We start from the raw sequence: 17,238 nt of genomic DNA on the forward strand, positions 1-17,238 counted from the left end.
TATCCACTGGATGTGGCAGATGTTCTACACAGTGAGCAGTATCAGAAACTTAATAGCTATACCATAGGGCATATACTGAAAGGTATTTTGAGATGGAAGGGGCAGCTGAAATGAAACTGAAAATCTTGATTTTTTTTTTTTTAATCTTTAGAATCACAGCCCTTAAATAACTTAATAATTCTTTCATGCCATCATATCACTAGAGGAACTGGCCTCTATCACAGCATATTCTTGACTGCCTTAGTGTCCCAGGTTTCCCGGTTCTAAGGTTTCATGAATATATGTCACTGGATGTTTGTCCTGAATGCTCATGCTGCTGCTGTGTAATACCAGGTCCACAACTGAGAGCTTTTTGTTGTTCATGTGGACCTTTGGATATAGCTATAAAGCCTAACATTCTTTAATATTGCTTTTTTCTAGGTCAGCCAAGCCTCCGAGAAGCTATCTCGATGTCATGTATAACTAACGGGAGTACAGGAAGCAGGAAAACGAGCCACAGTTCACCCATTTCTATTGCCAGAAAAGAAACACTTTCATCTGCTGCAAAAAGGTACCCAAATTGTTATTAAAATTCAGATTTTTATCTATTAAAAATCCCAAAACAAAACAGAGCAAGGGTTTGATTTTTGTCTCTGCACAACACTCAGCAGAGCTGCCTGAAGTCCAGTAAGACACAAATAAACTTTGGAGATTTACCATGTTGTTGGGCTGTGTACAGAAGAGTTCTAAAAAGAATTAAAAAATGGAGAGTATTTCTGTGGTGTGTAGTGTCCAAAATGAATTCTCACTAAGGGAATAGGAAAATGTATTTCCAGTACAAATGGAAATTTTTTCCTTCTGGTATTCACATGTGCTTTTTTTTGTTGTTTTTTTTTGTCCACCCTCCTTCCTTCCCTCAAGGAAATTAAAGGGCAAAACTGACTTCATTGTCTGGAGTGTAAATAGTAGGCAATAGCAAAATAACTATGAGACAATAGTAAATTGTGTAGGATAAATTTTACATTTTTGGGTAGAAAATCTAACCTAAAGTATGACTACTTAGTCCTAATGAAAAATATCTGTATCAGATCTCAAATATGAAGAAATTACATTGCTTGAGTAATTTGGAAGTTAAATGAGCTAGGAACTAAATAGTAGTGATTTTCCTCCATGTGATACTTTCAGCTTCATACAGTAAACAAAGTATTTGCTTATACTGTTTTTTTCCATGGGTCTGTTAGACAGTGAGTGCATGGCTCTTTCAGCAGTAGGTTTTGTACCTATTCTTGTTTGTTGTGAAGAACAAGCTGCCAGATACAGCCACGGGGCAGAGAATACTCTAATGTGTAACTGTGGTAAGTTATGTGAACAAATTCTTGGCCTCTGTAGAGTACTCTGGTAGCCACTCTGGTGGTTTATCTTCTAGTGTGGATGTAAATATTGTGCTGTACAGCAAGACAGGGAAATTATATACTTCAGGGAATAAAAATGCTGAAAGCAAATATAAACTCTACGAGAACAAACCAGAAGAAGCTTTAGTGCCCTTTGGAATTTGGAAAGCAAGGGTAGTGCCCCACTCTTTGCTCTTCTCCACTGTGTAGCACTGCACATCTTTCTTTCTATTGAATTCTTACATTTACTTTTCAACAATAAATCAGACAGTGATCAGTGCATGCCTCTATCTGCTAGTGTGACAGGCACAGGGACAAAAGACATTCCTGCAGGAAGGTATTTCTTAGTTAGCACTTTTCCATTAATCTTAGCCCTGTGGCTCTTGGCACTTTGATGAGAGCCAGTGCGGTTCCCGTGGTGTTCAGCTTGCATTTGTGCTGAATCACCTGCTTGATTCATTGGCTGCTCAACACTTGACTACATAAGAAGAGCAGAGTGGAGTGGCCGGCATCCCTTTCATCTGAGTTAAGGTCTTTAAAAGGAGACCTGGATAGACCAAAAGAGAAAACCTTCATATGCAGAGGGCAGCTCTCCCTGGGCCCCTGAATAACTATCCAGGGGAGGTGTTGGTGGTTCCCGTGCAGCTGAAGACATGACTCCTTTCATCAAGACATGTTTTAGAAAGACCGAGGAAGGTTCTGTTTCCAGGAGTTCCTTTCACTGTCATATCTTTATTACTTAAATTTGTTTTCGTATTTAGAAGAAACAAATTCTATAAAATTACCAGCTCAAGAAAGAGGAAAGGAAAGGCAAGTCAATAGTAGTCCCATCTGCTTCCAAAGGCAGAATAACCATGTTTATTTCCAACATTTGTTGTGTTGAAAAAGAGAGAGGCCAAAGTAGACTGGAATGTTTCACCCCACCTTATCCAGGCCTTTCTTCAGGCTGAAGCTTGAACTAGTGCAGCAGGTGGACAAGGTTATCTGTTGATAGAGAAGTAACCTTTAGGTTCCAAACAGATTCCAGAAGCCTGCCTAGGGCTTCTCATGTTCTAAGTGCATGCAGCCATACATCTAGCCAAAATAAGAGAAGGCCTACTTGTGTCTAAACTGGATTCTCAACTGGTATTGAATTTTTTCTATGAATGAGTAGTTTAATTTCCTGGTCTGTTTAATCTTGTCCTATGAACCTGAACATTGAGACCATGGATATAATCATCTACCTCAGTAACACCACAGCAGCAGGATGTCTCATTTCAGCAATGGCATGCTAGAATACCAGCAACCACTAAAATCAGAGCCCAGGAATGTTCCCTGAACGGCAGGTAGATGATGTCCCGTTAACAGAGGTGAAGTCATGGACGTGTTGAGAAAATTTCAACCCTGTAGTTTGGACTGGAAACAGGTTTATACTTTGTACAAACAAAAACCAGCCAAACAATGACTGTCAGAGACCTGTTTGATTATTTTCCTTAAGACTAAACATTCTTCTGAAAACAGCATCTGATAACAATAGTCTTGATGTTTCAGAGTGACCACCATCCACAGTAGATGCCAGTGTGTTGTGGTCCAAAGGATGAAACGCTGTACTAAGTGAAATCAGAGAAGCTGCAAAATTAAGACAGATAGTAATAGCTCTCAACTACTCACTTGTAGACTGAAGAAATGCCTCATCAGATTGGGTTTTGGAAAGAATTTTTGGATGCATTAAATGACTGCTTCCCAGAACAGCTAGTCTTTAGAAACCCACAGAAAAAGATGCTGGTTTTGGTTTGATTTCAGCAGTTACACAAGACCTACTAGAAGAGATATTAGTGGGAGAGCCACTCTGTACTAGCCAGTCATAATATAATTAAGCTGAAGATTTTAGCTGAAGTGAGCAAACCAAATAAATCCAGAGCAAAGATATTCAGTACTCAGACTGCCACATGTCTACATTATTTCCTTCCAAATTAAAATGCCAGTCAAAAAAGAAGCCTTCTTGCAACCTGGTGGTAGATAAAAGCACTTTGTTGGAATCCAAGTGTACCTTGTGCTACAATCCAGGGTGAAACCAGAGTGGTCCAGTGATTCTCATGGCCCAACAAAAAAGTTAAGGAGTGAACCTCATGGCAAAGAAATTAAATGGATAATGTACAGTGACAAGCTCAGTGAAGACATTCCCATGCCGAATCTGTGGTTTCTAGGAGACGGATCAGATGATTTTGGGTAGGAACACAGAAAATATGAGACTGAACTGATAAATTAGATGATATGCTGCTCTCAGCAGGTGGCATTCACCTGAGCCTGCTGGGGGAGTGCAGAGGTGAATTGCAGAATTGCTGATGTGTCAGTGTTCAATAGGAGATTACAAAAAGTGGTATGTACCTGTCATAATAGGAATAGAGAGAACTTCTGTTTTCTTCAGTGCAAAGAGATTTTGAGAATTTATATTGCATTTCTTGCAACAGAATGCAGAAAGATTAAGTGTAGTGTGCTTTGCATCCAGCAATACAAGCGAAGTATTCTAATTAAAAATAATAATAAATTTCTATGCTACCAGTTAATTAAGGATTTTTGACTATAAATTATTAATCAAAACCCCACAGTTCTCCAAGCTTTGTTCTCTGTGATCACATATATGCCCTCAAGGAATGTGAAAGCTCTTTGTTTTGTTTTCATCTGGTTTTTTTTGAAAAGAAAATGTCACTCTGATGGATTATATTGACATTTTAAACTAGATAGCATGTTTTAGATTAGAAATCCTGAGTGATCCTTACAGATTTGCCTGGGTTTCATATTCATGTTTTGACCTGTTTTTCAATGTGTCTCTTCTCTGAAAACAGTTTGAAAAGTTGAACTCCTGTAAGCCTTGGGGGCTTTGTCTCAGTGGTAGATGATAAAATTTAACTGAAATAACAAAAGAATCAAACAAAATCTTCTTAAGAATGATATGTTAAAATTGGGTGTTCATTTTTTATTACTTTATTTTGAATGTTGTTTTACTGTTTTCTTTGTGTTTTGGGAAAAGGTAAATGGAAATACAAATAATTATGGTAATGCAAGAATTCAAGGTGGGGGGAAATTGTTGTGAGGGAAAAAAAATTGGATTCTCATGTTCAGAGATATACTTTTTCTTTTCTACTTTGCAGGTTACTTTGACCCTAAGAGAAAAAATCTTTCTATTACATTTTTAGCTGTTGTTTGTATCTTGCTTTATTTCTTCACTGAGAAATCTATATTGTAAAACTTAATTTTTTTATCTTAAAAAAAAGAAATTGGCCATGCACTCAAGAGTACTCTTCTCTTTCAGGTCCTGGTATTGTTTGTGTGATTCAGTATATTACAAAGTATGTAACTTCCTAGAAGAGCTTTTTAATTAATCTTTCTGTTTACCTAGCAAACCTTTGGTTTGTTTCTTAATAGATTTAAGGTTGGTAATGACATGTATTTAAATCTGTTCCAAATATTAAACTAATAAATACAGCACTATGAAAATAAAGATGTGTTCTTGGCTGTCATGGCTCAAGGCATTAAAGAAGTGGTGAGACAATCTGATATTAGTCAACTACAGATCAAAACAGCCGTGAGTTTTCAGGGATGATTTCCTTTGAATTCTGGTGCAGCCAAGGAGAGCCCAGGGACCAGCACCAGCATTCCAGGGCTTTGGTGGCAGCTCAAAGACAGTAGCATGCATGTCCACAAACACAGTTTCATGGTGGGCTTACACTAATGAGAGACAGCACAAGTCACAGTCCCGCCTTGACTTGCACTGAACCTTGGCTGGCAGCATGACAAGGTGGTCAGTGAGCTCTGAAGCAGAGGATGGTTTCTTCCTGAGGGACAGCAGATTTGTGGAGCATCATTTTGTGTCAGCTTTGAATGCTGTAGGAGAACCTGTGAATGAAGGACACACTCAAATCAAAGTTGTATTAATTTTAAAATCATAGTTAAAGTAGTACAGCTGAAATATGTAAATAATCTTCCATGTCTCCCTGACTGTTTTTTATTGTTGGAACTAGTGGATAAACCTTATTTCAGCAAAATGCAAACATGAAGAGGTTGAGTAAATAATCAAAGTGTACTTTTGGTGGTTGTTTATAGTAAGTTGTTAAATGCCTCTCCCATCTTTTCACAGAGGATATTTTCTCCCACCTTGCTAATTTATATGCTTGTTCTCTTTTTTCCCTCCCTATGTTACACTTTATTTTACAGCGGTACAGAAAAAAAGAAGGAAAAACCTCCAGGACAAAAAGAAAAAAAAGAGGACTCTCATTCTAATGATCAAAGTGCACAAACTCAAGCATCACCTTCTCCCCAGCCCTCCTCACAGACTCTCCAAACACACAGGCAAACTCCAGAAAGCAAGAGTTCTGCTCCAGCTAAAAGGTTTTCCCAGTACCACAGTACAGAACTAGAAATGACTGTAATGATTCTGAGTTCATATTTGACAACAAGTCATGTGAAATAGTTCTAATCTCATGATCAAGCTAAGGTTGGATACTTTTTCTGCTAGAGAAGATGCATTCAAAATGCATTGCAGCAGAACAAATACATAAAAATGCATGCTTTTCTTTGAATATATTTTTGAGATTACAGAGTTCTTTTGTTCTCAGATTAAAATCCTAATACAGTAGATTACCTCTAATCAGCCATGATTATAAAATATTTAATTATCACTCTAACTTGATTTTTTTCAAATACACTTCATTGGTTTTGTCTGACATAGCTGAATTATGGAATGTATTTTCCACATGGCCATTATTATGTCTCATATGAGTATTTTTTAAGTACTAGTATCATTGCAACCCTTGGTTCAGAAATTTTTGCTCTCAAATTATTCTGTAAAGTGACTGCAGTTTTGTTTTCATTGGTATTTTTTTATTTCATGGCCCTTCCCTTTTAAATTCCTGCTAGGTTGCAGGATGGCTTACTTTGATTTTTTACATGAGTGAATTTCTGGTTTTATACCCAGATCATAGAACTACTTGACTTAAGTAAATGCAGACATTTATTTAGGATTGCCTCTTAATTTCCCACTCATTTTTGTGGGAATTAGTCACAGGGGGGGAAAAATGGTACATTTTAGAGATACTAGATTGCATTTTGAAGTCAAGAAAATGGCTTTTAAGATTTGGATGGTAGCTTCTGAACTTGGCATGGTTTTTTTTTTTTTAATTAATTGTCACCTTACCGTTTTGGAAGGTGTACTTTTTTTTTTTTTTTTTTTTTTTTTTTTTTACTCTCTGGCATGTAGAGACTGAAACAAAATGTAAATTAAATTCATTACTCTGAAATTTACCCGTTTGGTTCACAAGATTGTTGTCTTGCATCGCTTGAATTCACAGCTCTTGTAAATATTTAAACTTCCACTTGACTGGTGCATGTTATAACACTCCATAAAGGCTCTGTCTCCATGTCTTGCACAAACCTGTAAGTTGTCTGAAGCTGAACTTGCAGCCTGTTGTTCTCTTGCTTGGTATCTCCCTTGTAAAAATGTCTGAAGTCTTGCTTACTAATCTTTTGCAGTGTGAGGAAAAATAAACGCCTTTTTCAGTCTCCTTAGGGTTTAACTTGATTTGATTAACTTGTTTGTCACAGGACCTTTGAGCCTCTTGAGGTGCTGTAGAAGGAGCTTGCCATCTCTAAGGTTGCATTTCAGGATTTAACTCCTGCAAAAAGCATTTCTGACAGGATGAAGTGTGATACTGTTAGCAGGACATGTGCAAACTCTAAATGAGCTGATGAAGGATAATTTGGTCTAGGTAACGTTTTGAACATGTATTCTCTGATTAAGGCCCATGTGAAATTATTGCACTAGTGACTGCAAAATTTGCAAGTTCCCATTAGTGTAAATTGGCTGCAATAAGATTGCTGAAAAATTACGTCAGAATTCATGGATTTAATTGTCTGGAGTATCACGCCAAACCTTGCTTGTCTTACTCATGCGAGAAGTTTGCATATATTTGTTTCAAAAAGATCAAAGCCATTAATGTGATTTAGTATGTGCGAACTGCAAAGCTTCTATACGAAACTTTAATCTGATAGAACTGTTCTGCCTCAAAAATCAATGTGCTAAAGCTGATGAACAGTTAATCAGGGAAAAAAAATTACATTGTTATCTACTTAATTGATTTATTAAAATATAGTTTATTCTTTAAGGCATATATACTTAGCCTCATTTTTTCCACTACTGTAATTTGTTAGTGATGTAGTAATGAAGTATAGAGTTATTTTGTTCAAGTCTTTATGTAAGAGCATTTGGAAATGGAAAAGAATAGATAAAACATGTGGCAATTGTCTTGCTCAATTGTTTTCATTCATCCAGTTAGAACTTTTTGACTAATCTTTTTTCCCTGTTTCATGCTGCAGCTTGAAGGAAGATCTAGCTCTGCTTTTGTCTCCTGCTGCTTGATCTGTCCATTTGCATACGAGTTCCAGTTGTTACATTATTACATTATTATCTTGTAATTGTAAAACTTTTTTTGTTTCTTCTAGCATAAAGAAATCCTTGACTGTTGAAAAAGCTTGGGAGAGTTCAGATGACAGTCGTAACAAGCTGATGAGAGTAGCATCAACATCTAAGTTAATATCAAAAGTGGCAAAGAATGCAGACAAGTATGTATTGGTTTGGTACATAAAAGCAAGAGAACTTGAGAGTCAAAATATTATGAAATCACATAATTCTAGTGAACTTACTGGTGTATATGCTAGGACCTTTTGCATCTTTGTTTTTACTATGAGTACTTACATAACCTGCCAGCTTGGTGCTCCTGGTGCCCATGGAATTTTAAGATTATTACAAAGTAATCCTTGTGTAAATAAGTTTTAATATTGCCCATTTGGATTAGCAGAATTATGACATTTTATGGCTTAATGCCAGTGATGTGAAACTTCCAGCTTTTTTTTTTTCCTAATTAAAGCTGATTTGAAAATGCAAGTGTATTTCCTTGGAGTCAATTTCTGGAATTCACATAGGATATGTTTCCAAATTAGACTGTAGTAGTAGCAATATACTTTTATGATTTCAGATAGGTCCCTCAATGTAACTGTTTAGCAGGTTCCTGGTTGCACATTCTAGATGACAGGCAGGGATCTTTTTTTCAGTGTCACTTTCAGCAGGTGATGTGCTGTAGCCAGCCATTCCGTTCATGGCCTTCCTCAGCAGCAGGTTTTCTTGGTTTGTGGCCTCCAGTCAGTGCCTCTGGGGGTGAATAGCACAGAGTAGTTACTCCTGCTCCTTTCAGCACAGGGGCAAGAGTTTGTTTTTTGCTGTAACCCCACACTGTTGACCCCTATTGTGACCCACTCATGTCCTCAGTACTCTCTGCCAGTTGGGTTTCCCAGTTTGTATTCACACACTTGATTTATCTTTTTTGACTGATCCTTCTCCTTTTTGCCTATATCCCCCCCAGTGTGCTGGCAGATTGTTCCAGCTAGGTATTGTCTGTAGATTCCTAGATCTGCGCATTCATCTTCATTCTAATAGCCCTTAACTGGTCCAAGGCAGAACTACCCAAAAACCCATCCCATTCTGAAATAAAGCACTTCAGACCTTTCAGGGTAATTGCCAGTTTTTTATGATTATGTCTGTAGTGCTCTCCTTAGCTTGCATGTAAGACTGTCAAATACCTAGACAAGAGTGGTGCAAGTGCATTCCTTCTTCCCTGGGAATGAGAAGAACAAAGACAAACTAATCTTGGGTGTGGATAGCGGCACATTTACTAAAAGCTTTATGCTTAGCCTGAAGAGTTCTGCAGAGCAGTGGAGTGCTATGTGTGAGGGGATTATGTGTTACATATTTTGCAAGTATTTCCTTTCCTTTTATAATTGGTTTTCACTGTTGGAATTTAAAAACCCTTTGGCAATTTAGATTATAGCATGGCATTGCTGGATAATATTTTGGAATGACAAAACCCTCTGCCTTGATTTTTTTTTTGCTGGGGTTTTTGCTATGCTGCTAAAATACCTTTCACAGTAATACATATTTCAAATTAGCTAAAAGTGAAAAAGAGATTTTACTTTTGTTGATACTTTATATGTTGGTTGAGACATGGTGAAAATAGAGGTATTTTATTTCATTTTTCTGTGATTCTGCTTATTTCTGAGAGATCTCAAATGTTGCCCTCCTATAGTCTCTAATGTAGAATAAAAGGTATCTAACAAAAGCATGGAGAAGAAAAGATTAGTTTTAATTATTGGTAGAGAAGGCTGTCTGTTCATAACTTGAACATCTACAATTCATGTTCATAAACATGAATTGTAGATTATCACCTGCTTGAATAGTGGATGTTATATTGTTGTGTCCCTTGTTCTTAAGATGAGATTTGTAACAGATGCACTGTTTGCATACAAGGACACACATTAAAAATAATTTCTTACTCTCATTGTGTGCCATGTTTCCATAAGAACTGGTTGGTATTGTGCAAAGACGTATTGTTGTATTTAATTTATTGTTCCCAATTAGAAACGTTGGCTTCATCTGCTTGAAGCTACGGAGGTCTTGTGCAAGGGAATAGAATTCAGCCCCTAATGTGGGCCCCAGGACAGAAATGTTTTACATATGCTTTGCACTATCAGCCCAGGATATGAACTTTGTTTACGCAGCTCAGTCTGTAAGTCAGTGCTGGGCTGTAAATCTGTCTGATAAGGTTGTAAGAAGTAAGAGGGTTCCCACAGCAGCCCATCATTCAGTAGTTTTCAGGCAACGCTGGGAATCCACTTTAAATTTTTCGTTTGGCAGTGTGGTAATGGATGATTCTACCAACAGCCAGAGATTACTTTCCTCATGCATATGCTTGACCCTTTGTCACTGTTACAAAAATTTGACCTCCATCCAGCTAAAAATACTGGATGCCACTCATACCTTTCTGCTGAATTTCAAATTAATTCAGGAGGGTGTTTTATGCAATACATTCTCTTATCAAGGAGTGTTGTTCTATTAAGAAGTAGGTCTGATTCTGGAAGTTAGTATTTCTTCCCTTCCACAAAAAAAAAAAAAAAAAAAAAAAAAAAAAAAAAAAAAAAAAAATCACTGAGTTTTATGAGTAACTCATTTCTGGCTCTGGTAAGGAGAGATGTCTCAGCTACCCTCTGTTGAAGACTTCATGTTGTACATCCAGTAATGCTGCAGGGATCTGGTTTAAGTGAAACTGCAACTTGCTTACATTTAATCCATGTCTCCAATAGAGTTAATTCCTAGAAAAATTTGTGCTGTTGTGTGCTGACAGCTTATTTTGACAGGTGTTAAATGCTTTGCATGCAGGACTGAGGATGTTTGCCAGCTTAAAACATTTGGTTAGTACAAGTTCTCACTCTCAAAATGGAATTTTCTGTGCACAAGGAACATGCCCTCTATAATTTATTTTTAAAAGCTTTTTTTATTTTGTGATTTTCAAGAGTAATTCTTAGAAGCCCTTACGATAGGCCCAAAGAATAAGTTACTTGAAAGGTACAGTGAGCTGCATAGAATAACATATGAATACAAATACCCTACAATGATCAATATTAGCTATTGAGCATCATATCCTACAGTTACACTGTACACAGAATCTTATGAGGTTGCCAAATGCAGTAATGGGTAAAAATTGATGGTATTGCCTTGATAAGCATTTTGCATATTATTAATGATAATATTTTTAATTTTTCCTACAGGCACAAAGATGTCATTGTCAGCCAAGGTAAATAAAAACATTTATTTTTAAATACTGGATGAAGTTGAAAGTATTTGCTTTTGACTAAATAGTATTTCCTGTAAATGTATACATTGGGACATATGCTTATGACACAGGGGTTTAGAAGTAAAATGACATTAATCAACTCCAAGAATTCATTTGGCAAAAAGTTACTCCAGTCATGTATATGAATCTTTAAAATTATGGAGAAATACCTCATCAGATTGGATCTTTAGTTTTTGGTAGATGGGTGGTGGGAGGATTTGATTTATTTTTTGTGAAATAAACCCTTTTCTAAAAAATTATTTTCTCCATGTATATGTGCATAGAGAGAGGTTATAAAAACAAAAATCTAAAATTTTGACCTATGTGCCAGTCTTCATCCAAGCACATGTGAGTGAGACTTTAGAAATAGTTTTAAGATATTTTATTTCTGTCCCATAACTAGCAAAAATGTCAACTCGTGAAAAAAACAGCCAAGGTAAGAATTAAGCTATGCCCTTTGGTCGCTTTCTTCTAATTTAGCACTCTCACAAATCTTTTATTTGGCTTTTCACCATCAAAGAACATCAGTCTCTTAATCATTCTCTTAATATTTTAACTCTCTTCTCATGGAAATTTATATGCATATGCACATTGCAATCTGTATGGGGACTATTTGGGAATATGTTTTTGGCACACATAATTTCATCGGAGAGGAATATGTGTTCAAATGGAAGTCTTGCATTGTTGCCTAAGACCATCAGAGTATTAAGAATTGCCAACTAAAAGATTTGTTTTATCTCAGCTTTCTGTCTTGCCAATATAAATGCTAATTAGACAAGAACAGAGACTGAAGGTTTTAATAGTCTCCTGAAATGAAAAATTAGTCTCTTTTGAAGTGTATGTCTTTGCACCAATGCATCTTGCATTCTGTGGCTACCTGCTGCTGCTGGCTTGTTCAGTCAGGAAAAGGAGCCATCTCTCTGAACATCGTGGGATGTGACAACAAAAGAAGTCCACTTCTGGTGTTGCAAAACTACTCTGCTTTGAATGTCCTGCAAACTGTACTGAAGCATGCAGTTTCAAAACTAAAGCATGTAACCCAAGTGCATGCTGTACACAACAGATCTATGTACAGGAGTTTTGTCTCATGCTTTTTTTCTGCTAATTAAAAAAATCTATAGTCTTCAGATTCTGTGCTGTCAGCAAGTTTACATTATTCACACTTTGATTTCTTTTGGTCTCCTTCAAAAAAAAAAAAAAAGTCCTCCAATTTTTTGAAAGTTAATATGTGAATTGCTGGAATGAAAGCAAAAATCAGCTTGGATCCAGTGCTTTATCTTTTTCTAGTTCACAGAGAAATTACAAGTATAAAAATATTCTGAATTGATGCTTGCCAAAAGTATCTTCAGAGACAAGATGTGTGAAAGAGAATGAATAAGTATCAAGAACAAAGAAAAAATGTTTTATTATGCCATGGTGCTTAACACCAGCTGTGGAACAGTACATATGTGCAACACTGGCTACTCTAAAAGGAAGGCTAATCAGTAGTGGCCAGACCAGCTGCAATTTAGCTTTGCAAGTTTTTGAATAAAACTATTATATTAAAAATAACATTCCTAGTAAAACCAGCTTTTCACAAAACCAAGTTATATATAGCTAAAATACCTTCAGTACTAATTATTTTCTTATAATGTGCTTCTAGAACTCCGATTGTTCTGCCCAAAATGGACCATCCTGAAGTTCTCTCATTCATAGTAGCTGTAACTTCAGTGGACTTGATATGTTCCCTATCTTCTGTGTTACTGTGCAGAGGATGTGATGCATGGGCCCATTCCAAGTGTGTCATGCCATAGTCTGTCCTGACCCTAACTGGAATCAAAGAGAAATATGATGCAGATAACAGGGCCCCACATATATGGGAGGTGGAGGGAAAGTCTTGTCACAGAAAATGCATTAGCTCCATTTTAAACACATGGAGTGGCAAAATGTAATTCTGTCTCTAACATAGATACAGATACAATTAGAAGATTCAAAGTTGTTTGTTTTTTTTTTTGTTGGTTTTTTTTTTTTAAATATGGACAATTGAATGTATTTTTGACAGGTTTTAGAGTATGTCTGTATGTGTGAGACTGTTAGCTTTTATGTTGTGTTTGCTGCCACAGAAGAAAGCCTGTGTAGGTTGCTGTTGCTGCTGTTGTTGCAGCAGGTTTGCCCATCCTTCCCAGTATAAGCTTAGTAATACTTGGTCACTTTTCCATCAGGACAGATGACTTTAGCCTGTTTTCTACTTGACAGTTGCCACATAAGTAAAAGAATGTTCAAATGTTCAGTTGGCACCTTGACCAAACTAGTCAGGAAGCTGAAGCGTTGCACAGACAGCATCATGTTTCTGAGGTAAATTCCATGGACTTGGACAGTGTTGTCTTGGATAGGGTGGGATAAAGAGTTGCCCTTGCTCATAGTGTTCATACAGAAACTTCCTGTTCTGGAAGGCAAGGGCACAAAAAGTTACAGCTGCTTTAATGCTGCTTTGTGGCTTGCCAGCCTTTGCCTCTAGGGGTGAGCAGTCTCTAGCACAGTCTTAATTAAGTTACAGGAGCTCCCCTGAGCTGTTCATTTCATTGAGCTGTGTGTAAAACACTGCGTATGCTCCCAGCACTCATCTCCCTTAAGGATTGCATCCATGTGCTTCCTAGACCTAGAAATTCTGTGAAGGAGGCTCTTGGGAAGACTGCTGGTGTGCAAACTGTCAAGCTTCAAAGCAAATCTACAGTAAAAATACATCAGTGTTTTTATACACACATAAGTTTGGAATCATTGTGAAATTGCAGATTTTCATAGCAGAAGGTGTTTGCATAGTGTAATGGGATGGAAGATGGCAATTTTTTGTTGCTTTGAACATCCTGGAATCACTTTGTTTCCTTTTTTGATTTAGCTAATAAAAAAACAGCTTTGAAATGTTGGTATGGTATAGTACCACAAAATACAGATGAATACATTTTTGCATGCTTAGCTCTTGGAATGTAATTTTTCTAGCAGCAGAAGATACTGCAATTACGTCTGTCTTCTGATACTCTGTGTAGATTCATTGTGGTTTCTGTTGGTGCCGGTATTAGCTATTAAAGTGAAAGACTTGAGGAGCAAGTAGGAGTTGTAGATGAGCTTCAGCAGTGAAAGGCATTAGCTGTGGTGTCGGAATTGGCTTTGGCTTGGTGTGGAGTCCCCCAGAGAGTGTTGCATGTAAATGTCAGCAGCATGGGGAACCACAGCCTGCAGCTGCCTTGTGGGCAGCCACTTGGTTTTCTTTGGTTTATCTCTGTGCCAAAGCCACAAGTGTTGCAGTGTTATCTCATACCTTCTCAGTACCCAGTTTTGTTCCCTCAGTGCCTTTATCTCTCCTGCTTGGGTTGAATTGCATATACTTCAAGTAAGGTTAGTCCTGAGCTTTATGCTTCTGGTTATGTGCTACAGCAGAGGTCATAGGGTCAGTTTGTTTGTTTGTCCTTGTAAACCACCAGCCTTTTTACAGTAAAATCCAGTACTAAAATTCTGTGAAAATCCAATAAAGCTATGGGTGAAATGAGCAGGTGCTTACTACAGCCTTAAAAAGACCCTAACTAAAGTTACTCTTTTAAATTCTTTACCAGCAGGTGTTTATAATTCCCTATTAAAGCCATCTTGCTTCTCACTTCAGCAGAAACATTTTTTAAAGTATTACTCATAAGGCACTCATATTTTTATACCCAGAAGTTAAAGACCTGGCTTATTTTGAGATAAAAGGTAATTTATTTCCCCAAAATTGTGTGTTTAGGTTTGGTTTTCAGTGATAGCAGCTCCATATATGAATCACTTGTTCACTTATTATAAAGTAATAAGAGACACTTAAACTTTTTGAATGGCAATAAAAACCATATGTGAAAGAATTAATGAAAAACATGCACTGCATTCCTAAGTTTTTTGGTTGTTTTTTTTTTTAAATTGTGCTTTTTTAGTTTCCAGTACTTTTTCTTCTGTTAGTTTTGTTACTGTGTTATAGTTTTAGCTTCACAGACAGAGCAATTGTGGAGCACACAATGGAAAAAATGTACCCTGCAGACAATGTGTGCTGTCTGCAGAGAGTGCAAAATTCAGTGGCTACCTCAGACTGCTTTCTCATCAGACAGTGATTTTGTATCAGACGGTTGCTGAAGGTGCTCCTGTACTTGAGAGCAAGTGGAGACCCCTATGTATCATTATTGGGCTTCTCGCTCTTGTTCAGGCACAGTGCATATTATTAAAAACAATCAATACTGTCGCAAAACCAATTTGTGTACTTGGGAGTTTTTATCACTGATTCTTGGTGAAGTCAGGATTCTATAATTTAAGCAGGAAACACTTAGATAGAGTCTTATTGAGCTTGTTTTTGTCCAGTATTCCTTGTTCAGTCTTTTTCTTTTTTTTTTATAAAAAGCTAGTGTTTAATATTAAATTTTGATTATTTCAGTGCTAATGGTAACTGTTGTTAATACCTAGATTCATTATGTCACCCAATAAATGAAAAAGCAAAGTTCACTTATCAGATTATGTCAAATTAATAACCCAAGATCTCTTAAGAAATTTCAAAGCAAAGCTGTAAAATCATTCCAAATCAGGGCAAGTCTCTCATCTCATCTATTGTATTTGACTGCTTGGCTGGCATTGCACCAGGGCTCTGTAACAACAGTGCATGTCTGTCTGTCAAGTTCAGCAGGCATTGGCACATAATAGCTTGGGGTGAGAGATGGCAGACCTGCAGGCACATGTTAATTCCAGTGTAAGGTTGAATGTAACGGTCTGGGCTTGGTGGCTGAATTTGGTTATTTGTCTCTGTGCTGTTAGCACTGGTTTAAATTAGAAACAGGCTTCCAAGCTCTTGTCCCTCAGGTTAGTGGCCCTGCAGAGTTCTTGGACACAGGCCTGAAAGCAGGAGGCTTGTGGGAAAGAAGCTATTTGTAGTTCCAAAAAGCATAGCTTCACTGGTCAAGCAACTAGAAGGTGAAGACAGATTAATAAATGTACCCTGGATGTGGTAGTTTATTGTATATTATTAGAGTATTCTGCATGGCCAAGCTAGCTGGAGTCTTTTGTAAATCACTTTAGGGTGCTGCTACACACAAATAGAACTGACCTGGGGTTTTAATGCACCAGCCCATGTTGAGCTTTCAAACTGGATGGGGTGGGACCTACTGAAAAATATGTAGTAATAATTTGCAAAATTACTGTAATAATTCCTTTAGAACTAAACTTGTGTGTGTATATATATAATCTGCTGTTTGCTCATTAGACATCCCATTATGTACACACTTACTAGCTGAAGAGCAGTTAATTACAGCACAGACTTGTGGGGCTACCTTAGTGTCTTGTCTAATGAGGAATAGTGTAATATAAAATACATTCTCTAATATTGTGTCCAGTCTTGTTGAAGATATCATTAATTGAGAGCGAAAGTTTGTCACATGCCTCTGCAAAACTACTTGCTGATTTCTTTTTGCAGCATGTTTTTTGGAAAACAGGAGGATTTTGTAGTGTCGCTGTCTTCAGATTTCTGAAGTGTCTGAATAGTAGCTTTCATGTCTTCTGAATTGCTTTTTGCCCTAGATACGTCTGAGTTAATCTACAAAGACTTCTTTGATCTTTTTTTTTTCTCCTCCTTTCCTATTATTTTTATTATTTTCCTTTGCAAGCCTTTCATATTCCCCTAAGAATATGATTCAGGGAAAGTAGTAAATTTCTTAAGTGCCATTGCATGAGTCTTTCTGTTCTGGCTTCATGGAAGCACTAATTTCAGCCTTTCAGATGGTCTGTATTGCAGTATCTTTGCTCTCTGTTATCACTTGAAGGGTTTTTCATTGGCCTTACCTTCCATCTTGCTTTCCCTGATTTGCTGGGTTTAAACTTTCTTCCAAAGGTGAATTAATAGAAATTGTCGGAAGTTTAATTTTAATGTTATTGAGCTGCTTTTTCTTATTTCTTCAACTTTTTTTTATAAGGCCTGATTGAGAGCTTATTCACGCTAGTGGGAATCTGCTCTTGGTACAAGGAGACTTTGCAGAAAACTTTCAGTCAGTTCACTATTATTTTGCAGATTTTATTTGCCCGTAGTTTTAGTCAGTCCTGGATTGCCATGCCTTATCAACGGGTTCCTTGCATGCAAGGTAACTATGCTGGATTACAGTGACTGTCAGAGAAGATGCACTCATTTCCTTGCAGGT

At 37.1% G+C, this 17,238-nt stretch overlaps 1 protein-coding gene across 4 annotated transcripts in view; it reads left to right on the plus strand.

Annotated features, from left to right (window-relative positions):
- The window catches only part of EML4 (EMAP like 4), a 146,346-nt gene that overhangs the window by 87,445 nt on the left and 41,663 nt on the right, over window positions 1-17,238 (plus strand). For 2 of the 4 annotated variants that reach the window (XM_053938095.1, XM_053938094.1), the window contains exons 3-7: window positions 421-550; window positions 5,565-5,738; window positions 7,848-7,967; window positions 11,004-11,029; window positions 11,472-11,504. In XM_053938095.1, the coding sequence (XP_053794070.1) occupies window positions 421-550; window positions 5,565-5,738; window positions 7,848-7,967; window positions 11,004-11,029; window positions 11,472-11,504 (483 nt within the window). The remainder of the gene's footprint in view (window positions 1-420; window positions 551-5,564; window positions 5,739-7,847; window positions 7,968-11,003; window positions 11,030-11,471; window positions 11,505-17,238) is intronic. The other 2 variants (XM_053938097.1, XM_053938098.1) reach the window with 2 other exon arrangements.

This window comes from Vidua chalybeata, chromosome 3, assembly GCF_026979565.1.
Source record: "Vidua chalybeata isolate OUT-0048 chromosome 3, bVidCha1 merged haplotype, whole genome shotgun sequence".
NCBI lineage: Eukaryota > Metazoa > Chordata > Aves > Passeriformes > Viduidae > Vidua > Vidua chalybeata.